Source organism: Onychostoma macrolepis, chromosome 04, assembly GCF_012432095.1.
Source record: "Onychostoma macrolepis isolate SWU-2019 chromosome 04, ASM1243209v1, whole genome shotgun sequence".
Classification (NCBI taxonomy): Eukaryota; Metazoa; Chordata; class Actinopteri; order Cypriniformes; family Cyprinidae; genus Onychostoma; species Onychostoma macrolepis.
The window spans coordinates 5,267,857-5,290,992 of NC_081158.1; the positions used below are offsets into that span (position 1 = coordinate 5,267,857).

Below are 23,136 nucleotides of genomic sequence, written 5' to 3' on the forward strand. Positions count from 1 at the left end.
TTACTATCTTTACCTTTTAAGATTAACTCAAATCAGCTCAGCAAGACATAGAGATTGTTTGTTTGTTTACTTGCTTTAAGTTGAGTTGAAGGCTGCTCGTTCCCCGGATGGTTGCTTGAGGGAATCCCGAGGCTGTTGATTGGCTGCTGATGCGTCCTTGCGTGACGTGTTCTGGGGAAACCCCTTCGGTGGTTGGCTGTTTCTTTGTGACATTGAAAGTGACGCGCTCACTAGAAGTTCTCCTCAGAGTTCGTTCGCGTAGCTTCATGTTCTAATAGTTTCTTCAGTGAGAAGCTGACAAAGTGTTTTAGTTCTTTTAGATGATCAGCTTGATGTTAAGTCTGCGAGTGCTTCGTAGCGCGATCAGTGGAAGCAAAGTTAAAGTTTTCAAGCAGCACACGAGCCATGAGCAAAGCTTTTGTGTCCATTTTAAATGGACTGATTTCAGTACGCCCACTAGAGGCTTCTCCCAATCAGGTTGTCCTTGTAGGGCGGAGCCCCGCCCCGCACGGCCTCTTTCCATGCATATATTATCTGCTAATAAATATGTCACATGGAGGAAGTATCCTAGCAGATTTCTATAAAGTGTGTGACGGGAGGAGCCAACGACAGACACAGTGGGTGTGGCGTCAGGCCTCGGAGAGGCTTTTATTAAACAAAAATAAACAAAATAAAGTGTCCAGGGGGAAAGAAGTGTCCAAAAGAAACAGGGGGATCTGGTGTCCTCGTCGTGCTGCGGGGCTTGTGAAGGAGGGCAGTGTTCTGGAAGGGAGGGTCCAGGTAAGGGGCGGAGTCCGGCGGCCGCACACGCTCCCGCTCTGGTCCGGGGCGCGAGGGGCGGCGGCTTCATTCTAGCGGCGGCTCTTCCTCTTCTTCCACGGCCTTTGGCAGGACTTGTACGGCCCGGCATCCTGGCCCGACGGCCGTAATACGGGTGCGGCTTTCGTCCGGACTGCGGGTTCGGCAGCTCACGTCTCCGGTGGCGCGGAAGTCCCTCTACGCACCCTTCCTGGACCCACGAGGACACCAGCGTGCATGCACGGGGGAAGAGACCGGTCTCTCGAGGAGGGGCGCGCTTGGCATTTAACAGCGGCGGTGATGAGGCTGCATTCTATCCAGCTGTGCCTCATCACACGCCGTCAGCCCTCGCTGATCCTACGCCCCTCCTCTCTTACACACCCACTCCCGTCGGGAGCCTGGTGAAGGGCGGCGAATAAGAGACGGGGTGGTGATGACAATAAGGGGGAGGGCAACCGACTCGTCACAAGTGTTATAATCATGCCTTATGATGCTAAAAGTCAACATTCATCCTCACCACATAATTGCTATCAAAACAAGCGTTAATTCAATATCAGACATAATGTATTTGTCATACTGAATACATATACTAATTTTACCTACTAAACGGGTTACGGCATAGATTAAAATACCCTAAATCCTAATAACCACAGCAAGCTTATAAAAGGCATAAAATACAACATTAATATATATTGTCTCTTGAGTATATTGCTTTAATAGCAGCAGTCATTACTGATTGTCCTTTTGGCAAAGTCCATAAGAGTTTGGGTGTTCTTTGCACAAGAAGAGAAAAAGACACACGTTTCCTTTGGAATGCAGTAAATAAAGGGGAGATGTCCGAGGTCATTAGGAGTGTCACGTTGTGTAGCTCTGGTGATTTTCTTAGCTCAGACGGAGCTATAAGTCAATCGTTTGTGTTTATCCGATTGGTAGTTTATGCGTAAAAGGTTTGCGGGTATCACGAGCCATCTGTTTCTGGAACCTCTCCAGATAAGCAGTTCTCTGTTCTTTAGATTTGTTATTTATGCAGTGGAACGAAATGTCGTGCCTCACAGGACCATGGTGCTACATAAATACAGGCATACAACAATGAAGTAAAACAATATAAACCTATACACAACTATCCTACTGATAAATTTTGACTATAACTATACTATATAAAATACAAATTTTACCTATACATAAACTAAAAAAATACAAACTATACAAACTATACGAGTGCTTCAGATAAATACTGTACATGTGCGAAGAGAAACATTGTGAGTCAGCAGCTGGCTGGGGAACAGTGCAGGATGATTTGTAGTGCATGAGCATGTAAACATACGTATATTACTGAGTCTTTTTGTGGGATATGTATACACACAGCAGTGTGTGTGAAAAGTGACTAGTGCGCATAGAGGAGGAGAGTGTGCTACTACAGGTGGTTTGTACAGGCCCACTCACCTGTGAGTAGCACACTTCGATTGCACAAAAAAAAAAGTTCCATAAGTTTCAGATGGTCCATGTTTCAGGAGGTAGGGGGTTTGTATGGGGTTTCAGAGAGGGGCGGGGTGATTTGAGTTCAGGGCTCTCACAGCCTGGGGGAAAAGCTGTTGAGCAGTCTGGCAGAGCGGGCTCTGATGCTTCGGTACCGTCTTCCTGATGGTAGGAGCTGGAAGAGACTGTGGGAGGGGTGTGTGGAGTCCTTCACGATACTGTCGGCTTTGCTGGAGCATCGTGTAAGGAAAATGTCCAGGATGGAGGGGAGAGGGGCACCGATGATCCTTGCAGCTGTGTTCACTGTCCGCTGGAGGGTCTTGCGGTCTGCTGCAGTACAGTTCCCGTACCAGACAGTGATGCAGCTGGTCAGCACACTCTCAATGGTGCCCCTGTAGAAAGTGGTGAGGATGGGTGGAGGGAGACTTGCTCTTTTCAGCCGGCGGAGAAAGTGTAGGCGCTGTTCTGTCTTCTTGGAGAGTGACATGGTGTTGGTGGTCCAGGTGAGATTCTCTGTGATGTGCACCCCCAGGAATTTAGTGCTGCTGACTCTCTCCACAGGCGAGCTGTCGATGGTCAGTGGGGGTGATCACTGGAGTTTCTTCTGAAGTCCATCACAACCTCCTTCACAACCTCCTTTGTCTTACTCACATTAAGGGACAGGTTGTTAGTGCCACACCATTTCGCCAGCTGTGCCACTTCCTCTCTGTAGTGCATTTTGTCATTGTTGCTGATGAGACCTACCACTGTTGTGTCATCAGCAAACTTGATGATGTGGTTGGAGCTGGACTTGCAGTGCAGTCATGGGTCAGCAGCGTGAAGAGCAGCGGGCTGAGCACACAGCCTTGTGAGGCACCTGTGCTCAGTGTGGTAGTGCTCGAGGTGTTGTGGCCGACACGGACTGACTGAGGTCTTCCGGTTACAAAGTCCAGAATCCAATTACAGAGGGAGTTGTTAAGGCCCAGCAGGTTTAGTTTATTTATGAGCTGTTGTGGGATTATTGCGTTGAATGCTGAGCTGAAGTCAATGAACAGCATTCTAACATAAGTCGAGTCTTTGTTTTCTAGGTGGGTAAGAGCCAGGTGGAGGGTGGAGGAAATTGCATCGTCCGTAGAGCGGTTTGGACGGTATGCAAACTGGAGCGGATCGAATGTGTTGGGGAGGCTGGTTTTGATGTTGTGCATGACTAACCTCTCAAAGCACTTCATCATGATTGGAGTCAGTGCTATGGGACGGTAGTCATTTAGACAGGACACAGGTGATTTCTTTGGTACCGGTATGATTGTTGTGGATTTGAGACATGTGGGGACGACTGCCTGGCTCAGCGAGGTGTTGAAGATATCTGTTAGGACATCTGTCAGCTGTACAGCACAGTCTTTCAGTACACGGCCAGGTATGTTGTCAGGACCCGCAGCCTTGCGTGGGTTGATCCTAGATAGGGTCTTCCTTAAGTCGGCTGGAGACAGACAGAGCGCCTGGTCGTTGGGAGGTGTGGGCAGTTTTTGTGCAGGTGTGTCATTCTGCATTTCAAACCGTGAATAAAAGTGGTTGAGTGTATCTGGGAGGGATGTGTCATCATCACAGGCCTGTGGCGGGGGCTTGTAGTCTGTGATGGTCTGAATGGCTTGCCACAGACTCCTTGTGTCTCTGCTGTCTGTGAAGTGATTGTTGATTTTTTGAGCATATGACCGTTTTGCATTTTTGATGCTGCGGGACAGATTGGCTCTTGCTGTTTTGAGGGCTGCTTTATCTCCTGATCTGAAAGCTTCATCTCTGGTCTTTAGCAGCCCACGAACCTCTGCTGTCATCCATGGCTTCTGGTTGGGGCGTGTGGTGATGGTCTTGGTGACTGTCACATCATCAGTGCACTTTTGGATGTAAGCAGTCACAGTTTCAGTGTACTCCTGCAGGTCTGTGTGGTTGTTGTAGGTGGCCGCCTCTTTAAACATGTTCCAGTCTGTGTCCTGGAAGCAGTCCTGCAGTGCTGAGGTAGCATTTTCTGGCCATACTGTGATCTGCTTTAGAACCAGTTTGGCAAGTTTGAGAAGTGGTCTGTATGCTGGGATTAGCATAACAGAGATGTGGTTCGGCTTTGTATGCGTTCTTTTCTGTTGTGTAAACAAAGTCCAGTGTGTTATTTCCCCTTGTTGCAAAGTTCACATGTTGGTAGAACTTTGGCAAAACTGTCTTTAAGTTTGCGTGGTTGAAGTCACCGGCTATGATGAAAAAGCCGTCAGGGTTATTTGTTTGTTGTTCGCTGATGGCGCTGTACAGTTCACGTAGCGCGTCCTTAGCCTTTGCACAGGGGGGAATGTAGGCCGCGACAATAACAATGGCGGTGAACTCCCGCGGCAGGTAGAACGGTCGACACTTCAAAACCATAAACTCCAGCAGTGATGAACAGTGTTTTGTCACTACCACAGCATTGTTACACCATTTTTTGTTGACGTACACACACAAGCCACCCCCGCTATTTCTTACCAGACAGTGATGAATCTCTGTCCGCTCGGTAGCAGGTTAGCCCGTGCAGCTGAATGGTCCGGGATGTTGTCGTTTAGCCGTGTTTCAGTGAAAACAGACACACAACAATCCCTTGCCTCATGCAGTGTAGACCGACTGAGTTGAATTAAGTCCAGTTTGTTTTCCAGAGAGCGAACGTTTGAGAGCATGAGTGTTGGAAGAGCCGGTCTTTTTTTTTTTTTTTTTTTTTTTTGCCTTTATTTAACCAGGAGAGAACCTCACTGAGATTAAAAATCTCTTTTCCAGGAGTGTTCTGGCCAAGATAGGCGGCCCAGTTATACAAATACATATACAACAAAGAACAATACATCACAACAATAAAATATTACAGCATTAAAAGCATTTGCAAATCATTAAATCATTTTCTATTCCACGCAAAAGTGTTTTAAATTTACAAGGAGACACCAACTGATTTAGCCGGAGTTTCATTTGAAGAGAATTCCAGTCTGACGGTGCAGCATATTCAAATGCAATTTTACCTAAATTAGTTCGTGCTGAAGGTACATGAAGACTGTAAAAAGACTGAGAACGCAATGAATAATTAACAACTACTTTTTGGTGAATCAAACAACAGAGATAGGATGGCAAAAAACCCAGAATAGCTTTGTAAATCAGTAAATACCAATGCATTTTCCTTCGAACAGCAAGTGAAGACCAGGCAACTCTATTATAAAGTATACAATGATGTGTAGAAAATTTACAATTCGTAATAAATCTTAAAGCACCATGATACACAGCTTCCAAAGAGGCAAGAAGATAAGAAGAGGCATTCTGATACACCACATCCCCATAATCAAGAATTGGTAAAAAAGTTCCAGACACAAGCCTCTTCCTTGCATTAAATGAAAAGCAAGACTTATTTCTGAAATAAAATCCTAGCCGCTTCTTCAACTTTAACCGCAAATAATTGATATATGTATTAAAACGTAGTGTATCATCAATTATGATGCTCAGGTACTTATACTCTGACACTAATGCGATCAGTTTCCCTTGCAAAGTTCGGAGAACGACGGGACTATCCGAAGAATTTCTAGAGTTTGATAACCACATAAATTTTGTTTTCTCAACATTTAAGACCAACTTTAAAGTAAAAAACCTTGCTTGAATAATATCAAACACTGATTGTAAGTCACCCAAAGCTTGTTGTTTTGTAGGAGCAGAGCAATAAATGACAGTGTCGTCTGCATAAAAGTGGAACCTTGCATTATCAATGTTAACGTCTAAACAATTTATATATATAATAAATAGTAATGGCCCCAATACAGATCCTTGGGGGACTCCCGTACCCACTTCCAATAAGTCTGATTTAATACCTTCCACTTGCACACATTGAGTTCTTCCCTTTAAATAAGTATTAAACCATGAGACTACATTGTCTGATAGACCAACACTTCTGAGCCTATCTAACAAAATCTTGTGGTTCACTGTATCAAATGCCTTAGCTAAATCGATAAAAAGACATGCACAGTGGTGTTTTCCATCTAAGGACCTCACAATATCATTTAAAACTTTTAAAACAGCCGTAATAGTGCTGTGTTTTTTACGAAATCCTGATTGGTTGATAGACAAAAGTTTATGAGAGTGTAAATACTGTGTCAATTGTTTACTGATAAGACTTTCCAAAAGTTTTGACAAGATACATAACTTCGAAATAGGTCTATAGTTATCTAATAAAGTAGGGTCACCCCCTTTCAACAGAGGAACAACAAAAGCAGACTTCCAAATCTGTGGAGTTTCCTTAGTTGTTAGGGAAAGATTGAACAGATATGTCAATGGATGTGAAATAATGTTAGCCGCTAATTTTAAAAACAATGGTTCAATAAGATCAGGACCTGACGATTTATTCACATCTAAGTTTTGTAGTGCAGAGCAGACATCAGAAGTAGTAATATGATTAAAAACGAACTCTGTTGTACACAGATGCTGCTCTGCATTAAGAAATTCAGAAGTTACAGTGGTATAATTATTAGTCTGAAACAATGACCCTGATTCAGTAAAGTGGCTATTAAAACAATTGAGCATTTGTAATTTATCCATTATTTTAATACCATCCTTCGTTATGCAATTGGGAAGACCTGAAACAGATCTATTACCAGTCAGAAACTTTATATTTTTCCAGAACTTACTCGCATTTGCTGATTTTTCCGTTTTATCAAGAAAATACTCTGCTTTTGCCTTTCTGATCATAACTGTACATTTGTTACGAAGCTGTTTAAAATACAACCAATCAGGATTTAAGTTAGTTTGTCTGGCCTTAGCCCATGCAGCATCCCGCTCATGAATAAGGTCAGACAGTGCGGCTGAAAACCACGGATTATCCCGGCACTTAACTCTAAATTTTTTAAAAGGAGCATGCTTATTAATAATCAGAATGAAATTATCATAAAAATATTTCCAAGTACTTTCAATATCTGGGATTAATGTAATTTTTCCCAATCAAATTGAGCAATGTCTAATAAAAAACCTTGTATATTAAAGTGTTTCATACAGCGTTTGGTGATAATTCGTGGTTTCTGCTTAAACATTTTTATATCTCTTGCTACTGCAACAACACAATGATCACTAATATCATTTGCAAATACGGAAGCTAGAGAATATTTATGAGGGGCATTTGTGAGAACAAGATCTAATAATGTGGATTTTTCTGGAAACTTCAAGTTAGGTCTTGTTGGTAAATCTACCAATTAAAAAGATTATAAGTATCACAAAATGCTTTGAGACCATCAGATACCGGAAGCAACCAATTTAAATTAAAATCACCCATTAATATCAATTCTTTATAATTCAAGGAGGCCAGAGAATTCGTCAAAGAGGTCAAAGTATTACTAGTAGCCGATGGAGGTCTATAAAAACCTACTATAGTGAGTTGACATGTCTTTGACACAGACAAATTAAGAGCTAATAATTCATGCTGTTTAACTATCGATTCTGAGAGTAGCATGTTAGTCTCAAAGCATTCTTTAACGTAAATTACGACCCCCACCCCTTTTGGTCTATCAGCTCTAAAAACATTATAACCAGTGATGTTGATCTCTTTGTCTAAAATAGTTTTGTTGAGCCAAGATTCTGATATTATTATAACATCCGCATTTGTATTTCTTGCCCAGATATTAACCATATCCAATTTAGGTAACAAACTACGAATGTTGACATGGATAAAACCCAAGCCTGACCTAGATTTTAATTCAGTTGGAGTAGAAAAAGTTGGAGCACATCTATTATATGGACCTGGATTTGGCAGTACATTTCCAGATATTAATAGCATAAGAAATATAAAGCTCTTACGTCTAGCAGATTTACTTACTACATCATTTCTTATAATTGGACCCACATGGAGAATAATTAATACAGTAGTTCGCTTCCTTAGTTAGCGCACAACTTATAAAATCTACATTTATAAAAATCAAAAAATACAACTTAAAACAATATTGTTTGAACGAAACAATGTCTGTAGACAGTCCGCTGCGTATCCAACTGTCGACATGTGCAGATGATAAATTGCACATTAAGGATGAATCGTAAACAGACCTACTGTCTCTGATGTGAACTTGGTTAGGCAACCAGATGAGTAGACCCGCTAAGAACATGCATGCAGTTATTAGGCGCCACATTATCCTCCAAAGTCCCCAGATGTAAAGTTCGGATAAGGCTGTAGAACGAAGCAGAACGTGCCAAGAATTCTCCGGGGTTCTCTCACACGACCGTCAGTAGTCAACTGTTCAAACTTAAGCCGCCGAACCGATGAAAACACCCCAACAGCTAGGCAACAGCAAACGATCCCTTACCAAGGGACTCGAACCAAGAGTTGTAAAAGGTGCAATGCCGCCGTCACCGATGCTCAATCCGTGGACACCCGCAACAAACACGGATCTCGGGTCAAAGACGTGCGATGCCGCCTTCACTGATACTCAATCCGTGAACACCTGCAGCAAACATGGATCTCCCTTGACCGCGTAGGCTTCTCCCTTTAGTCCAGACTTAGATCCAGTGCTTCAGTGCGGTGCAACAGAATAGCCGTTACAAAGTACGTATTCCAGACAAACAAAGTCAAAATGTTAGACGACCAGCTCCAATCCCAAAGCATTGAACTACTATCAGGCAGATTCAATGCGGTTCACAAACGCATCCACGCTGAGTAACCAAGGATCGCATTAAAGTGATTTTAGCGTTGAGAATCAAGTTAAAGTGATCAATAACCTTCCAAAACTGAACTTTAAAATAACAACAGTCCATTTAGAAGAAAATAAATAAAATGAAACAACAGTGCACAAACACCAACAGACTAACGAGCCGCCATCTTGGATTCAAGATCAACTTGGTCTTGTGGGGTTAGCCCTTAGCCTAGCTCGTATACCTCCGCGCTTACCACGCTTCCGTCCTCTTTCACACCGCTTGCGACACCGCCTTGTGCGGGTAGCGTCAGTAGGTGAGGCCGCGGTCTTGAGGTCCGGCTCCAGCAGTAAACGAAGGCCTCGTAGCTTCTTAGTAGCCGCCGGCGAGAGTTTGTGTTTGTATGTGTTGTCGATATCCAAAAGGCTTTGGCGATCATAGATGTATCCTGGAGTGATTTCCCGATGAATTAGCGGTAAATTGACATTGTTTGGAGACGAACAGACGACATTAAAAACATAAAAGCACCGTCTTTGGGACCCGGAGAAGCCGCTGCATCTGACCGCGCCACCATCTTGTTTCACTAATAAATGTATCGTTCATTGTTTGCTGTTAGTTAATACATTAATGAAATCTTATTGTATAGTGTTACCATATAAATGTATACACCAACAGATAGGCTACGTTTATTTGCATCCTTGCATGTGTCATTATATTATTAACATTTCACCAAAATCAAGTTCAAATACTGTTTTTGACCAGCGAATGTTTTTCCCCTTCATTACCGCCACATCAGAGGCAGTAGGCTACGTGCATCACATTTACGTTTTCATGAACTTGCAGGTTCTGTCTCTATGTGGGCGCTCAGTTTTTTCTGTTATTTGGCCAAAATATCAGATTATAAAACATTCAGCGCTTCGCATAAGCTATTTGGCTGTGACTCGACAACAAATGATAGACACTCTCTGCTACTTAAAAACCAAAAAAAAAAACATTAGCCTTTATAAATAGTGTTTTTTGAGTAAAGAAAACGCTGTACTTATTAAATCAACAGTTTTTTATTTACCTTCAGACTGCAAACAAGCTGAGATGCTCTAAACTGCGCACCACACTTCATTCACGAGAGAGACGGGAGGAATAATGAGCTTTGACTGATAGTTTGAGGAGCCAATGGCGTTACGAGGTTTAGTGGGCCTAACACTTACTGATCCAGGATCAATGATATGTAGCAGTTATATTTCTGATTTGAGCTTGAGTCTCAGAAATGCTTTGGAAAAATGTAACGTTAGCTTTTGTTGACGCTACCGCGCTACATGATCAAAAATAGAGCTTCGCTACTGAAAAGCTATTTGATTCAGAAAACAGCGACGCTACCACCACGCTACTGAGAAATGTAGTTAAACTAGTAGCGTTCTTTTCAATACAAACAAGACTTTATTGTACAAATCTAAGACATAAAATAATTTAACACAAACACACATATTGACACACTCAGACAAGTTGCAGGAAGAGAGAAAGTGAGGAAATACGGGGTAAATAAGGCAAGAGAGTGAGAATATGGAATCCAAACTTTATAGCAATATACATATATTCAATTTCTTAGACCTGAACGACCATCAACCATTTAATTAACCATTTGATTAACGAGTTTTCAATGAAGCTATGAAAATTTATATTAAATGCACCAGCTCAGAATCTGAAGGTTTACTTGCGTTGCCTGTGTTAGTGGATTTAATCTGTGGATTAAATCTGTTGCTGCTTTTCTTCGGTGGTGTCGTCTGCTGAAAGGGGTTTCCTGGGTTGTTGATTTGCTGGAGGTCTAGTAGCATCTGGAGTGATGTCTTGCATAGCCAATCATTGAGTGCTGACTGATGAATGTTGTGGAGTCTCCTTACTTTTGTTGAAGTTTCAGGCGGGCAGACACAGAGTCAGAGACACGGCTTTACAGCAGAACTTAACGTAGAAAATGAGATTCTCAACGGAAAAGAAAGAAACTTAAATAAAAGAAAGACGAGAAAAGAAGAGTGTGACAAGACAAGATAGCTTATCTCATAATAGTAGAGGAGCAGCAGGCATTAAGGCCCGCAAACACGCTGAAAGAGCCCTTGAAGAATGAAAAAAAAAAAATCATAATATTAATATTAACTATAATAATCAACAATATTTTTTTCTGTATTTTTAATTTAAAAAACACAGCCTTGGAGAACATAAGATAACATTAATATTAGTGCTGTCAATTGATTAACAATACAGATTGTGTCAAAGCAACTTTCCAATATCAAAATAGGAAAATAGTGTGTCAATAATGTAAAATGACAAGATTAAAGTTAAAGGCATTTCATTATTGAATTCAGAGATGTCATCGTCCAGCTCAGTTCAGTTTAAATAGTATCTGTGCAATCAAGTCGACGATATCGCTGGAAATTAAGTGTCCCCAACTGAGCAAGCCAGAGGCGACAGCGGCAAGGAACCAAAACTCCATCGGTGACAGAATGGAGAAAAAAACCTTGGGAGAAACCAGGCTCAGTCGGGGGGGGCAGGTCTCCTCTGACCAGACGAACCTGCAGTTCAATTCCAACTGCAGAAAAGTCAGATTGTGTAAAGGACTCATCTGGTTCCTGAGGTCTTGTCCCGATGGCCGTCTAGGTGACGAGGTCCTCACTGAGGATCAGTCTCTGGGGCTCATCTAGGTGTTCTGGTCTCCGCTGACGTTCAGGGCTGTAGAGGTCATCTCTAGGTGCTGATCCACCATTTGATCTGGATACAGACTGGATCAGGTGGCTACGGTGATCTCGGAATAAGAAAGAAACAGACTAATATTAGCATAGATGCCATTCTTCTTACGATGTAACAAGTACATCTGGTGTTATGGGAAGTGTTCCCGGTTCCGGTTGACCTAATTAATGCAGCCTAACAATCCTTTAACGGATTTCAATATTAGAAGCGTATTACTGTATTATGTGTAAGCCAGGTTAAAGAGATGGGTCATTAATCTAGATTTAAACTGACAGAGTGTGTCTGCCTCCCGAACAGTGTTAGGTAGCTTGTTCCAGAGTTTGGGTGCTAAATAGGAAAAGGATCTGCCGCCCGCAGTTGATTTTGATATTCTAGGTATTATCAAATGGCCAGAGTTTTGAGAATGCAGCGGACGTGGAGGACTTGCTCAAGTACTGAAGAGCTACACTATTCAGGGCTTTATAAGTAATTAACAAGATTTTAAAATCTATACGATGTTTAACAGGAGCCAGTGCAGTGTTGACAGAACCGGGCTAATATGGTCATACTTCCTGGTTCTAGTAAGGACTCTAGATGCTGCATTTTGGACCAACTGTAGTTTGTTGATTAAGACTTGCTTCATTTAAAAGTAAGCACTTCAAGCTTTCTATAGATATAACTCCCATGTCTGTGTGCTGAGTATTTGCTGAGTTACAGTTCATTTTAGTGACGCGTTTCTAAAAGCAGTTCGCAGAGACGGAGAAGACAGAGAGCGCACCCTGTTTGTTTTCTTTATTCTTCAAAAGCACAAAGTTTAGTTGTTATTATGAGTGTATACAAATAAAAGTAGACCCCTTACAGATTCGAATGGTGTATTGCTCTTATCTGTACGATCAAAAATGGCAGAGTAATTCAAGCTCATTTCGGCCTTATCAGGAAAATCTGCCACAAAACGCGTATCCCCGTTTGTCGACCCCAGAGGGTTAAGCTTGCAGAACAACCACCCAATAAAGCATTACAATAATCTAACCTTGAGGTCATAAATGCATGAATTAACATTTCTGCATTTGACTTTGAGAGCATAGGTCTCAATTTAGATATATTTTTAAGATGAAAAAATGCAGTTTTGCAAATGCTAGAAACGTGGCTGTCAAAGGAAAGATTGCTATCAAACAGCACACCTAGGTTCCTGGCTGATGACGAAGAATTGACAGAGCAGCCATCAAGTGTTAGACAGTGTTCTAAGTTATTACATGTGGGGGTTTTAGGTCCGATAATTAACACCTCTGTTTTTTCAGAATTTAGCAGTAAGAAATTACTTGTCATCCAGTTTTTTATATCGACTATGCATTCTGTTAGTTTCTCAATTTGGTGTGTTTCACCGGGCCGTGAAGAAATATAGAGCTGAGTATCATCAACATAACAGTGAAAGCTAACACCGTGTTTCCTGATGATATTTCCTAAGGGTAACATGTAAAGTGTGAAAAGTAACGGCCCTAGTACTGAGCCTTGAGGTACTCAATACTGCACTTGTGATCGATATGATACCTCTTCATTCACTGCTACGAACTGATGGCGGTCAGATAAGTACGATTTGAACCATGCTAATGCACTTCCACTAATGCCAACAAAGTTTTCTAGTCTATTCAAAAGAATGTTGTGGTCGATAGTGTCGAAAGCAGCGCTAAGATCAAGTAGTACTAATAGAGAGATACAACCACGATCAGATGATAAGTGCAGGTCATTTGTAACTCTAATGAGAGCAGTCTCAGTACTAAGATACGGTTTAAATCCTGACTGGAAATCCTCACAGATACCATTTTTCTCTAAGAAGCAATATAATTGTGAGGATACTACCTTTTCTAGTATCTTTGACAGAAAAGGGAGATTCAAGATCGGTCTGTAATTAACCCTCTGGGGTCTGAGGGTGTTTTGGGGGCCTGGAGAAGTTTTGACATGCCCTGACATTTGTGCTTTTTTCAGTTTTTATAAACATATAAATGGCTAAAGTCTAATAACACTGTAATCAGCATGAACTGGGCTACAATAATATGTTAACAGCATTTATGTACATGATTGTGTTTTTGAGAAAGCAATTCATGTTGTTTTATTTACGTGTCTGTGAAGAGAGGTGACAGAGACAGAGCCGGCAGAGAACGCATCCTGTTTATTTTCTTTATTTTTTAAAAGCACATTGTTTTGATGTTATTATGACTATACACAAATAAAAGAGACCCTTTGCAGTTTAAAACGATACCTTATTCTTATCTGTACGATCAAAACTCATGGAGTATTTTTAGCTCTTTTCACGGTCATAAAGAAAATACGACACAGACTGCACTGGTGGGGACTTTGACCCCAGGGGGTTAACTAGATCTTTGGGGTCAAGTTGTGTTTTTTTAATGAGAGGCTTAATAACAGCCAATTTGAAGGTTTTGGGGACATATCCTAATGACAATGACGAATTAATAATAGCCAAAAGAGGATCTATGACTTCTGGAAGCACCTCTTTTAGTAGTTTAGATGGAATAGGGTCTAACATACATGTTGTTGGTTTAGATGATTTAACAAGTTTGTACAATTCTTCCTCTCCACAGTAGAGAATGAGTGGAATTGTTCCTCAGGGGATCTATAGTGCACTATCTGATGCGATACTGTAGCTGACGGCTGCATGGTTACAATTTTATCTCCAATAGTATCGATCTTGGAAGTAAAATAGTTCATAAAGTCATTACTGCTGTGCTGTTGGGAAATGTCAACACCTGCTGATGCTTTATGTTTTGTTAATTTAGCCACTGTATTGAATAAATACCTGGGGTTATAGTTGTTTTCTTCTAAAAGAGATGAAAAGTAATCACATCTAGCAGTTTTTAATGCTTTTATGTAGGATAGGGTACTTTCCCGCCAAGCAATACGAAATACCTCTAGTTTTGCTTTCCTCCAGCTGCACTCCATTTTCCGGACTGCTCTCTTTAGGGCGCGAGTGTGCTCATTATACCACGGTGTTGGACTCTTTTCCTTAATCTTCCTTAAGCGTAAAGGAGCAACCGTATCTAAAGTGCTAGAAAAGAGAGAGTCCATAGTTTCTGTTACATCATCAAGTTTTTCTGTGCTCTTGGATATGCTGAGGAATTGAGATAAATCAGGAAGATTATTTACAAAGCAGTCTTTTGTGGTAGAAGTGATGGTTCTACCATACTTGTAGCAAGGAGTAGAATTTACAGTTTTAGCTATATGGAGTTTACACAAGACTAGATAATGATCTGAGATATCATCGCTCTGCTGCAAAATTTCAATACCATTAACATCAATTCCATGTGACAATATTAAATCTAGAGTATGATTTTGACAATGAGTAGGTCCTGAGACATATTGTCTAACCCCAATAGAGTTCAGAATGTCTATGAATGCTGATCCTTTTTCATTATCAACATGGATATTAAAATCACCAACGATTAAGACTTTATCTGCAGCCAGTACTAACTCTGATAGAAAATCAGTAAATTCTTTAATAAAGTCTGTATGGTGCCCTGGTGGCCTGTATACAGTAAGGCAAGGCAAGGCAAGTTTATTTATATAGCACATTTCATACACAGTGGTAATTCAAAGTGCTTTACATAAAAGGAAGTGAAATGGTCATTAATAAGGAAATAAAAATAATAATAATAACAACAATAAAAACAAAGTGATTTAAAAATTGATTTAAAAATAATTTAAAACATTTAAGAATAGAAAATGATTATACATAGTGCAATCAGTTCGGATGTAGCATAGTGCTCATTCAACAAATGCACAGCTAAACAGATGAGTTTTGAGTCTGGATTTAAATGTGGCTAATGTTTTTGCACATCTGATCTCTTCTGGAAGCTGGTTCCAACTGCGGGCGGCATAATAGCTAAAAGTGGACTCTCCTTGTTTTGTGTAAACCCTTGGTATTTCTAACTGACTCGATCCTAATCATCTGAGTGGTCTGTTAGGTTTATATTCAGTGAGCATATCTCCAATGTATTTAGGTCCTAGGCCATTGAGTGATTTATAAATGAGTAAAAGTACTTTAAAATCAATCCTAAATGTAACTGGAAGCCAGTGTAAGGACCTGAGGACTGGTGTGATATGCTAAAATTTTCTGGTTCTAGTCAGAATCCTGGCAGCAGCGTTCTGGATGAGCTGCAGCTGTCTAATGGTCTTCTTTGGAAGGCCGGTGAGGAGACCATTACAATAATCCACCCTGCTGGTGATAAAGGCATGAACAAGTTTCTCCAAGTCTTGACTGGAAACAAAACATCTAATTCTTGCAATGTTTTTGAGATGATAGTATGCTGATTTAGTTACTGCTTTGACATGACTACTAAAACTAAGGTCTGTCTCCAGAATCACCCCAAGATGTTTGACTTGGTTTTTAGTTGTTTGACCCCTAGAGTCAAGGTATGCATTCACCTTGAGAACTTCATCTTTGTTTCCAAATACAATGACTTCAGTTTTCTCCTTGTTTAACTGAAGAAAGTTCTGGCACATCCAACAGTTTATTTCATCAATGCATTGGCAGAGGGAGTCAATGGGGCTATAGTCATTTGGAGATAAGGCTAGGTAAATCTGGGTATCATCAGCATAGCTGTGATAGGCAATTTGGTTCTTTCTCATTATTTGACTTAGTGGGAGCATATACAGGCTAAACAAGAGTGGTGCAAGAATTGAGCCTTGTGGGACTCCGCATGTCATGGACGTCCACTTAGACTTATGCTCTCCTATACTCACATAATAACCTCTCCCTTCTAAGTATGACCTGAACCATTTGAGTACCATCCCAGAAAGCCCAACCCAGTTTTCCAATCTCTCTAGAAGTATGTTATGATCAATAGTGTCAAACGCAGCACTAAGATCTAGTAGTACCAGCACTGATATTTTGCCAGAATCAGAATTGAAGCGAATATCATTTATTATCTTAATAAGCGCGGTCTCTGTGCTATGATGTGCTCGGAAACCAGATTGAAAATTGTCCAGGTATCCATTTGAGTTTAAGTAGTTGTTCAGCTGATTAAAAACTACCTTTTCAATGATCTTACCTATGAAAGGAAGATTTGATATTGGTCTATAGTTGTTCAACATTGTGTTATCAAGATTGCGCTTTTTCAGAAGGGGCTTAACAACTGCAGTTTTCAGGGAGTTTGGAAAAGTCACAGAAAGAATTGAAGCCTTCATAAATAGCGCACTAGTGTTCTCGTTAATGCATCTCTTCCTGACAGAGACAGATCTAGATTCAGTGGTAACAGAGATCAATATATCAAAGAAAATACAGAAGTGATCAGATAGTGCTACATCCTTAATAACAATGGATGAAATGTTTAGACCTCTACTGATGAGTAAATCTAGAGCGTGTCCACGATTGTGTGTGGGTCCATGCACATGCTGAATTAGGTCAAAAGTGTTTAAAACAGTTATAATTTCTTTTGCAGTTTTGATTTCTGCATTATCTATGTGAATATTAAAATCCCCTGCAATAGTAAAACAGTCAAACTCTGAGGAAATCATTGATAATAGTTCTGTGAACTCTTCAACAGAGGCTGGAGAGTATTTTGGAGGCCTGTAAATAATGATAAACCGAATGCGTGGAGCACCTTTCAGCACAATACCTAGGTATTCAAAAGACAAATACTGACCAAATGACACTTGCTTGCATTGATAAACATCTTTAAATAGAGCAGCTACACCTCCACCTCTCCTAACAGTCCTGCAGACACTTGTAAAATTAAAGTTAGGAGGGGCTGTTTCATTGAGGACTGTTGCACTGCAGCTGTCTTCAAGCCATGTTTCATTTAGAAACATAAAATCCAGGTTGTTTGTGGTTATTAAATCATTGATCAGAAATGATTTATTTTTTAGAGAGCGAATGTTTAAAAATGCTAACTTGATGGAATTACATTTTGTCTCTACAGCAATCTTAGATTGACGCATTAAAGGCCGCAGATTAGATGGGTCAGCCGTATGGTTTGAGAAGGCCTTAGACTTTCTATCACGTGATAAAACAGAAATATAGAAGGCTACAGGCACACTGGGTTCCCGCTTGTTCTGTGAGCATTTGTGAATATTGCTGCTAATATAGTGGGGACCCGACACATATCACTGAGAGCTGTTATCAGTTGTTTTTGGTTCACCTACAGCCGATGGAGGAGGGTTTGGGCCCTGGCGTTGTGGCAGCGGTCAGAGAGCTCTCACAGGAGGAGGGAGAGCTGGGCCTGCAGTCTTTGGTGGTCGTGGGGCCCGCCGTTTTTTTAGTTGATATCTGGGGGCTTGCAGCGAAAGAGTGGGAGAGTTTGGTCCCAGCATACACCAGTTCCTCCATTTTCTGTGAGAAGCTTAGGAGTGGAGATTCTGGAGAGAGGGATAGTGTGTCTGGTGAGCGGGGCTCTGGCTCTGGTGTTTCCGGTGGCTGTGAAATGTTGTCCTGGCTTCCCTGGCTGTTTTCCAGATAGTTGTCCTTGGGTGCTGAGTCTTGGAGCTGTTGTAGTACGTCACAGTCTGTTTGTGATGAGCTCTGTGGGCAGGGCTCAGCCGGGATAGTTTCCATGAGGAAAGTTTGTGTTGGCTGCGTGGTGTTATCAGTGTCCTTGTGGGATGTGTCAACCACAAGATGACTCTGAGGCTGACATGAAGTCCTGTGGTCACTCATACTCTGTCCAGGTGTGTGTGTGCCATTGAGGCCGAGTGGATTGGCACACACCACTGAAGGATGACGGAGGGAGAAATAGATATTGTCCTTTAGCACTCTCGCACCAAGTTTGTTTGGGTGGAAGCCGTCCAGTTTAAACAGTTGTCTATGGCCCCAGAAAATATTGAAGTTGTCGATGAAGTTGACTCCTTTTGTACTGTATGTTCTTTGTAGCCATGTATTCAGCCCAAGCAGCCGTGAAAACATGTTAGTTCCTCTTGCTGGGAGTGGTCCACTGATGAACGACTGAACTTCAAATCTTTGAAGTGTTTCAAAGAGTTCACTGAAATCCTTCTTAAGCAGTTCTGACTGCTCTTTCCGAATATCGTTCTTTCCCACATGGATGATGATTCGATTTGCAGTCTTGTGCTTCATCAGAATGTTCCGAAGTTCCTTGTTCACATCAGAGACGGTTGCTTGAGGAAAGCAGCATGTAGTTGTAGTCCTGCTACTGATGTTTCTGATTATAGAGTCACCCACTATCAGAGTCCTGGGCTCGGCTGCGCTCTGAGCTGAGTGCTGCTGTCTGCTCGACTGCGAGCGCCTGTTAGTAGCGATGTTAGCTGCTGGCTGATTCGATCCATGTTTTGTCACATTTGGGGATTCCTCACCCACATTCATTAATGCCTCAAATCTGTTCTCAAGATGTATAGGGGGTTGTAGAATACCAGTGTTTACAAGTCTTGTCATACAGTAGCCAGTACAAACATCACAGGGGATTTATCACTAACACTTGTTTCTCTAGATAATGTTATACGCAGCACCATAACTTCAAAGGAGTTATACTTAAAGCCTGCCCTCTGAGAAATACTGAGAATATTGCTATAAATTGTAGCAACACCTCCCCCTTTACCTTTTGGACACAGTTCATTTTTATAACAGTAATCTTGGGGGGTAGACTCGTTTAAAATAATGTATTCATCTGGTTTTAGCCAGGTTTCTGTCAAATAGAGCACATCTAGGTTATGATCAGTGATCACATCATTTACAAAAAGTGCTTTCATAGGAAGGGACCTGATATTCAGTAAGTCAAGCTTTATCATTTGTTTCTCTGTATTATATACATTTTTTATTTGTTGAACGTCAATTAAATTGTTACTCTTAAATTGGTTTGGATGTTTTTTGTATTTTCTAGTTCGGGGAACAGACACAGTCTCTATAGTGTGATATCTAGGTGAAGGAGTCTCTATGTGCTGAGAATTAACTGACTTCTGTGACGTGAAGCGGCTAGCAGATGGTAGGTTTAGCCAGTCTGTCTGCTTCTTGACCTGGGCCCCAGTTAGTCAAGTATGAACTCCAAGACTGTGTGCCATATTTCTAGAGAGAAGAGCAGCACCACCCCAGGAGGGATGAACACCATCTCTTTTCAACAGGTCAGGTCTGCCCCAAAAACTCGTCTAATTGTCTATGAAACCTATGTTATTTTGCGGGCACCACTTTAACATCCAGCCATTGAGTGACGACAGTCTGCTATGAATCTCATCACCCCGGTAAGCAGGGAGGGGACCAGAGCATTTTACAGTGTCTGACATCGTACTTGCAAGTTCACACACCTCTTTAACATTATTTTTAGTGATCTCCGACTGGCGAAGTCGAACATCATTAGCGCCGACGTGGATAACAATCTTACTGAATTTACGTTTAGCATTAGCCAGCACTTTTAAATTTGCTAAGATGTCAGGCGCTCTGGCTCCTGGTAAACATTGGACTATGGTGGCTGGTGTCTCTATTTTAGTTCATTTAACTTTGTCGTCTTGTGTGATCATTTATGATCAGTTATTGTCTATGCATGTTTGCTAGCTGTGCTGTTGTGTTTTTATTCTTCTTTGTATTTGGACCCTTTTTTGTTGACCGCTTTATTCATTTAAATGAATGCAATTGCAATTGGATCCACTATTCCCTCCCTGCCTCGTCATGACAGGTGTTTTATGAAGAGCTGGATTACTGAAACATACATTTAAGATCTAAAGAAGCCATATATTTTTATAGCCTTACATTCTTTCTTAAAGATAACATCATCGGATGTATTCACTGATTACTGAATTTACTTCATCTGTATCACTGCAATCAAAGGTTTTAATATCATGTTAATATCACTGTTTGTTTTGTTCTTTACATAGGCTATGTGGGTGTAATCTCACTGCTCAGTCCTGTGAGAGTATGTCTTCAGCTCTACAATCCTCAAACTCTGTTCTGAGAGAGCTGGACCTGAGTAACAATGACCTGCAGGATTCTGGGGTGAAGCTGCTTTCTGATGGACTGAAGAGTCCAAACTGTCAGCTGCAGATACTGAGGTAAATGGTTTTTGATAAAATAAATAAAAATAAAAATGAGAAAACAGTTAGTGAAGGATTCAGTGTATTTGGAAAGGACGTTTTTCCTGAAATTTTATTATTTTTTTAACGTTCGATTTATATTTTCTTTACTTTATTGAAAGGGTATGAAACCTTTGGCAAAAATCTGATTCCATCAACTAAAAAAATAAAAACAGTAACAAAGAGAATGTTATTAAGTTAATCATGACGTGTATTAAATTATTCACACAATCATCAGTGGTCATTAGTCATTAGTCATCAGTGGTGTTCACGCGAGTAGAAACACCAGTGATGATTTTCATTAAAAAATTGAATTTTTCAGCTACAATACCAAAAGCTACAATCAAACCCTTTAAAATATGAAATTTTTGAGAAAATAAAAAGCTACACAAAATTTCCGGTTGAGTGAACGCTGGCGCGTTTTGGCTGCCACTACTCATCGGTCTTTTGTTGTTTGTTTTACTTTCTTTTTATATCTGGATATTATAAGTTGGGAAATTTATCTAGCCTCTGCTGCACTACTGAACTGGTTTTAACTTTGGACCTTCGAATTTTGCGATTGCTGTCTGGCATCCTGCCTTTCCAGTGGAAGACTGGAGGACTGGCGTTTGTAGCCCGACTTCACTGGTGACTTCCTAGGCTCCGCTGGTTTGCCTGCCCTAGTACTACAAGATTTCATCATGTGGTTGTTTAAGCTGCTGCTATGGATCATTTTCTCTTCAGCTGTGATCAGCGCGACTCCTCGACTGATGTACTCGGCGGCAGACCTGAACAAATTAAGATTAGTAACTAAACCTCCGCCGTTGCTGTTCAATCATCCGGATCTCATACGCCGACCGAAATACATTCATCGTGGGTCTCGTCGCAATATCCGAATTGCTTCTACTAATTCTGATTATAGTGGACAAATTCGGTCCTTTTGGTCTACTACCCCAAGACTGCCTAAGAACGCTGGGAGGTCTGTTGATCATGAAGTACTTACTCCGTTCCCCAGGTCAGATTATATGCCTTCTGCACTCCGCTTTGGACTTTTTAATGTTCGGTCACTCAACAATAAGACGACTCTTATTCATGAACTTATTGAGGACCAAAATATTGATTTTATGTGTGTGACTGAGACTTGGCAGAAGCCTAATGATTATTTTCATTTAAATCAAACGGTTCCATCAGGATATGAAAATATATGCAAACCTCGTTGTTCTGGTAAGGGGGTGGCCTTGCGCTTATTTATCGTGACAGACATAAAGTCTGTCCGATTTCGCTATCAGAACCATTAACTTTTGAAATTTTGGCTGTGCAACTTAAAGGTCCGACCCCCACTATTCTCGTCACGATTTATAGGCCACCAAGGGCATCTACTATGAATGCTTTTTTCAGTGAATTTTCTACAATTTTAACACATCTGTGTACCCTATCTCCGAATATCATTTTGATTGGAGATTTTAAAATTAATTTTGATAATATTGCCAGCACTCAATATAATGATTTTAAATTGGTTCTGGACAGTGCTGATCTTCTGCAATTTGTTAATTTTCCAACACATAATAAGGGTCATATTTTAGATCTTGTATGCTGTTCTGGTGTTATGCCTTATAATTTTATTTCAACTGTATCTCCTATCTCGGATCATAAGCCTGTATTTTTTATATTTCTCTTTTCTTGGCAAGAGTAAAACCTCAACGCTCGGTCTCATTTCGTAATATCAAAAATATTGACCTTAATGTTTTGGATGGAATGATTGATTACTCTGTAAACCAGTGCTGCTTTTCTACTTCTACATCTGATTTGGTACATTTTTATAATAACAGTCTGTCTCAAATACTTGACATTGTGGCTCCTATGAGGACCTGCATTGTCTCTTTTGTTAACCCTTCTCCTTGGTATACCTCTGAACTTCGTCATCAAAAGGCTTTAGGTCGTCGATTGGAGAGACTGTGCAAAAGAACTGGTCTTGAGGTAAATAAGCAGATGTATTCTGAGCATCTGGTTTCTTATAAGGTTGCACTAGAAAGAGCAAAATCATTGTTTTATGCAAATATTATTTATAATGGACAGTCTAATACAAGGACTTTGTTCAGTACTGTTAACAAACTGTTGAAACCTCACAATGTTGTCTCACTTTCTCCCATTCAATGTGTCAAGTCAAGTCACCTTTATTTATATAGCGCTTTTAACAATACAAATTGTGTCAAAGCACTTAACAGTATCAAATTGGAGGATAGAGTGTCAGTAATGTATAATGATAAGATTAAACACTCAATTTTCAGTTAAAGGCATTTCATTATTGAATTCAGAGGTGTCATTGTCTAGCTCAGTTTAGTTTAAATAGTATCTGTGCAATCAAATCGGCGATAATCGCTAGAAATTAAGTGTCCCCAACTGAGCAAGCCAGAGGCGACAGCAGCAAGGAACCAAAACTCCCTCTGTGACAGAATGGAGAAAAAAAAAACTTGGTTCTCCTCTGACCAGACGAAACCCGCAGTTCAAAAGTTTCTA

The 23,136-nt window shown here is 40.8% G+C and overlaps 1 protein-coding gene across 3 annotated transcripts in view; it reads left to right on the plus strand.

The window, feature by feature from the left end:
* Positions 1 to 23,136, plus strand: part of LOC131538575 (NACHT, LRR and PYD domains-containing protein 3-like) — a 91,926-nt gene that overhangs the window by 25,109 nt on the left and 43,681 nt on the right. For 2 of the 3 annotated variants that reach the window (XM_058772472.1, XM_058772473.1), the window contains exon 9: positions 20,446 to 20,619. The exons of the other annotated variant lie outside the window; for it this stretch is intronic. In XM_058772472.1, the coding sequence (XP_058628455.1) occupies positions 20,446 to 20,619 (174 nt within the window). The remainder of the gene's footprint in view (positions 1 to 20,445; positions 20,620 to 23,136) is intronic. 3 annotated transcript variants of the gene reach the window in all.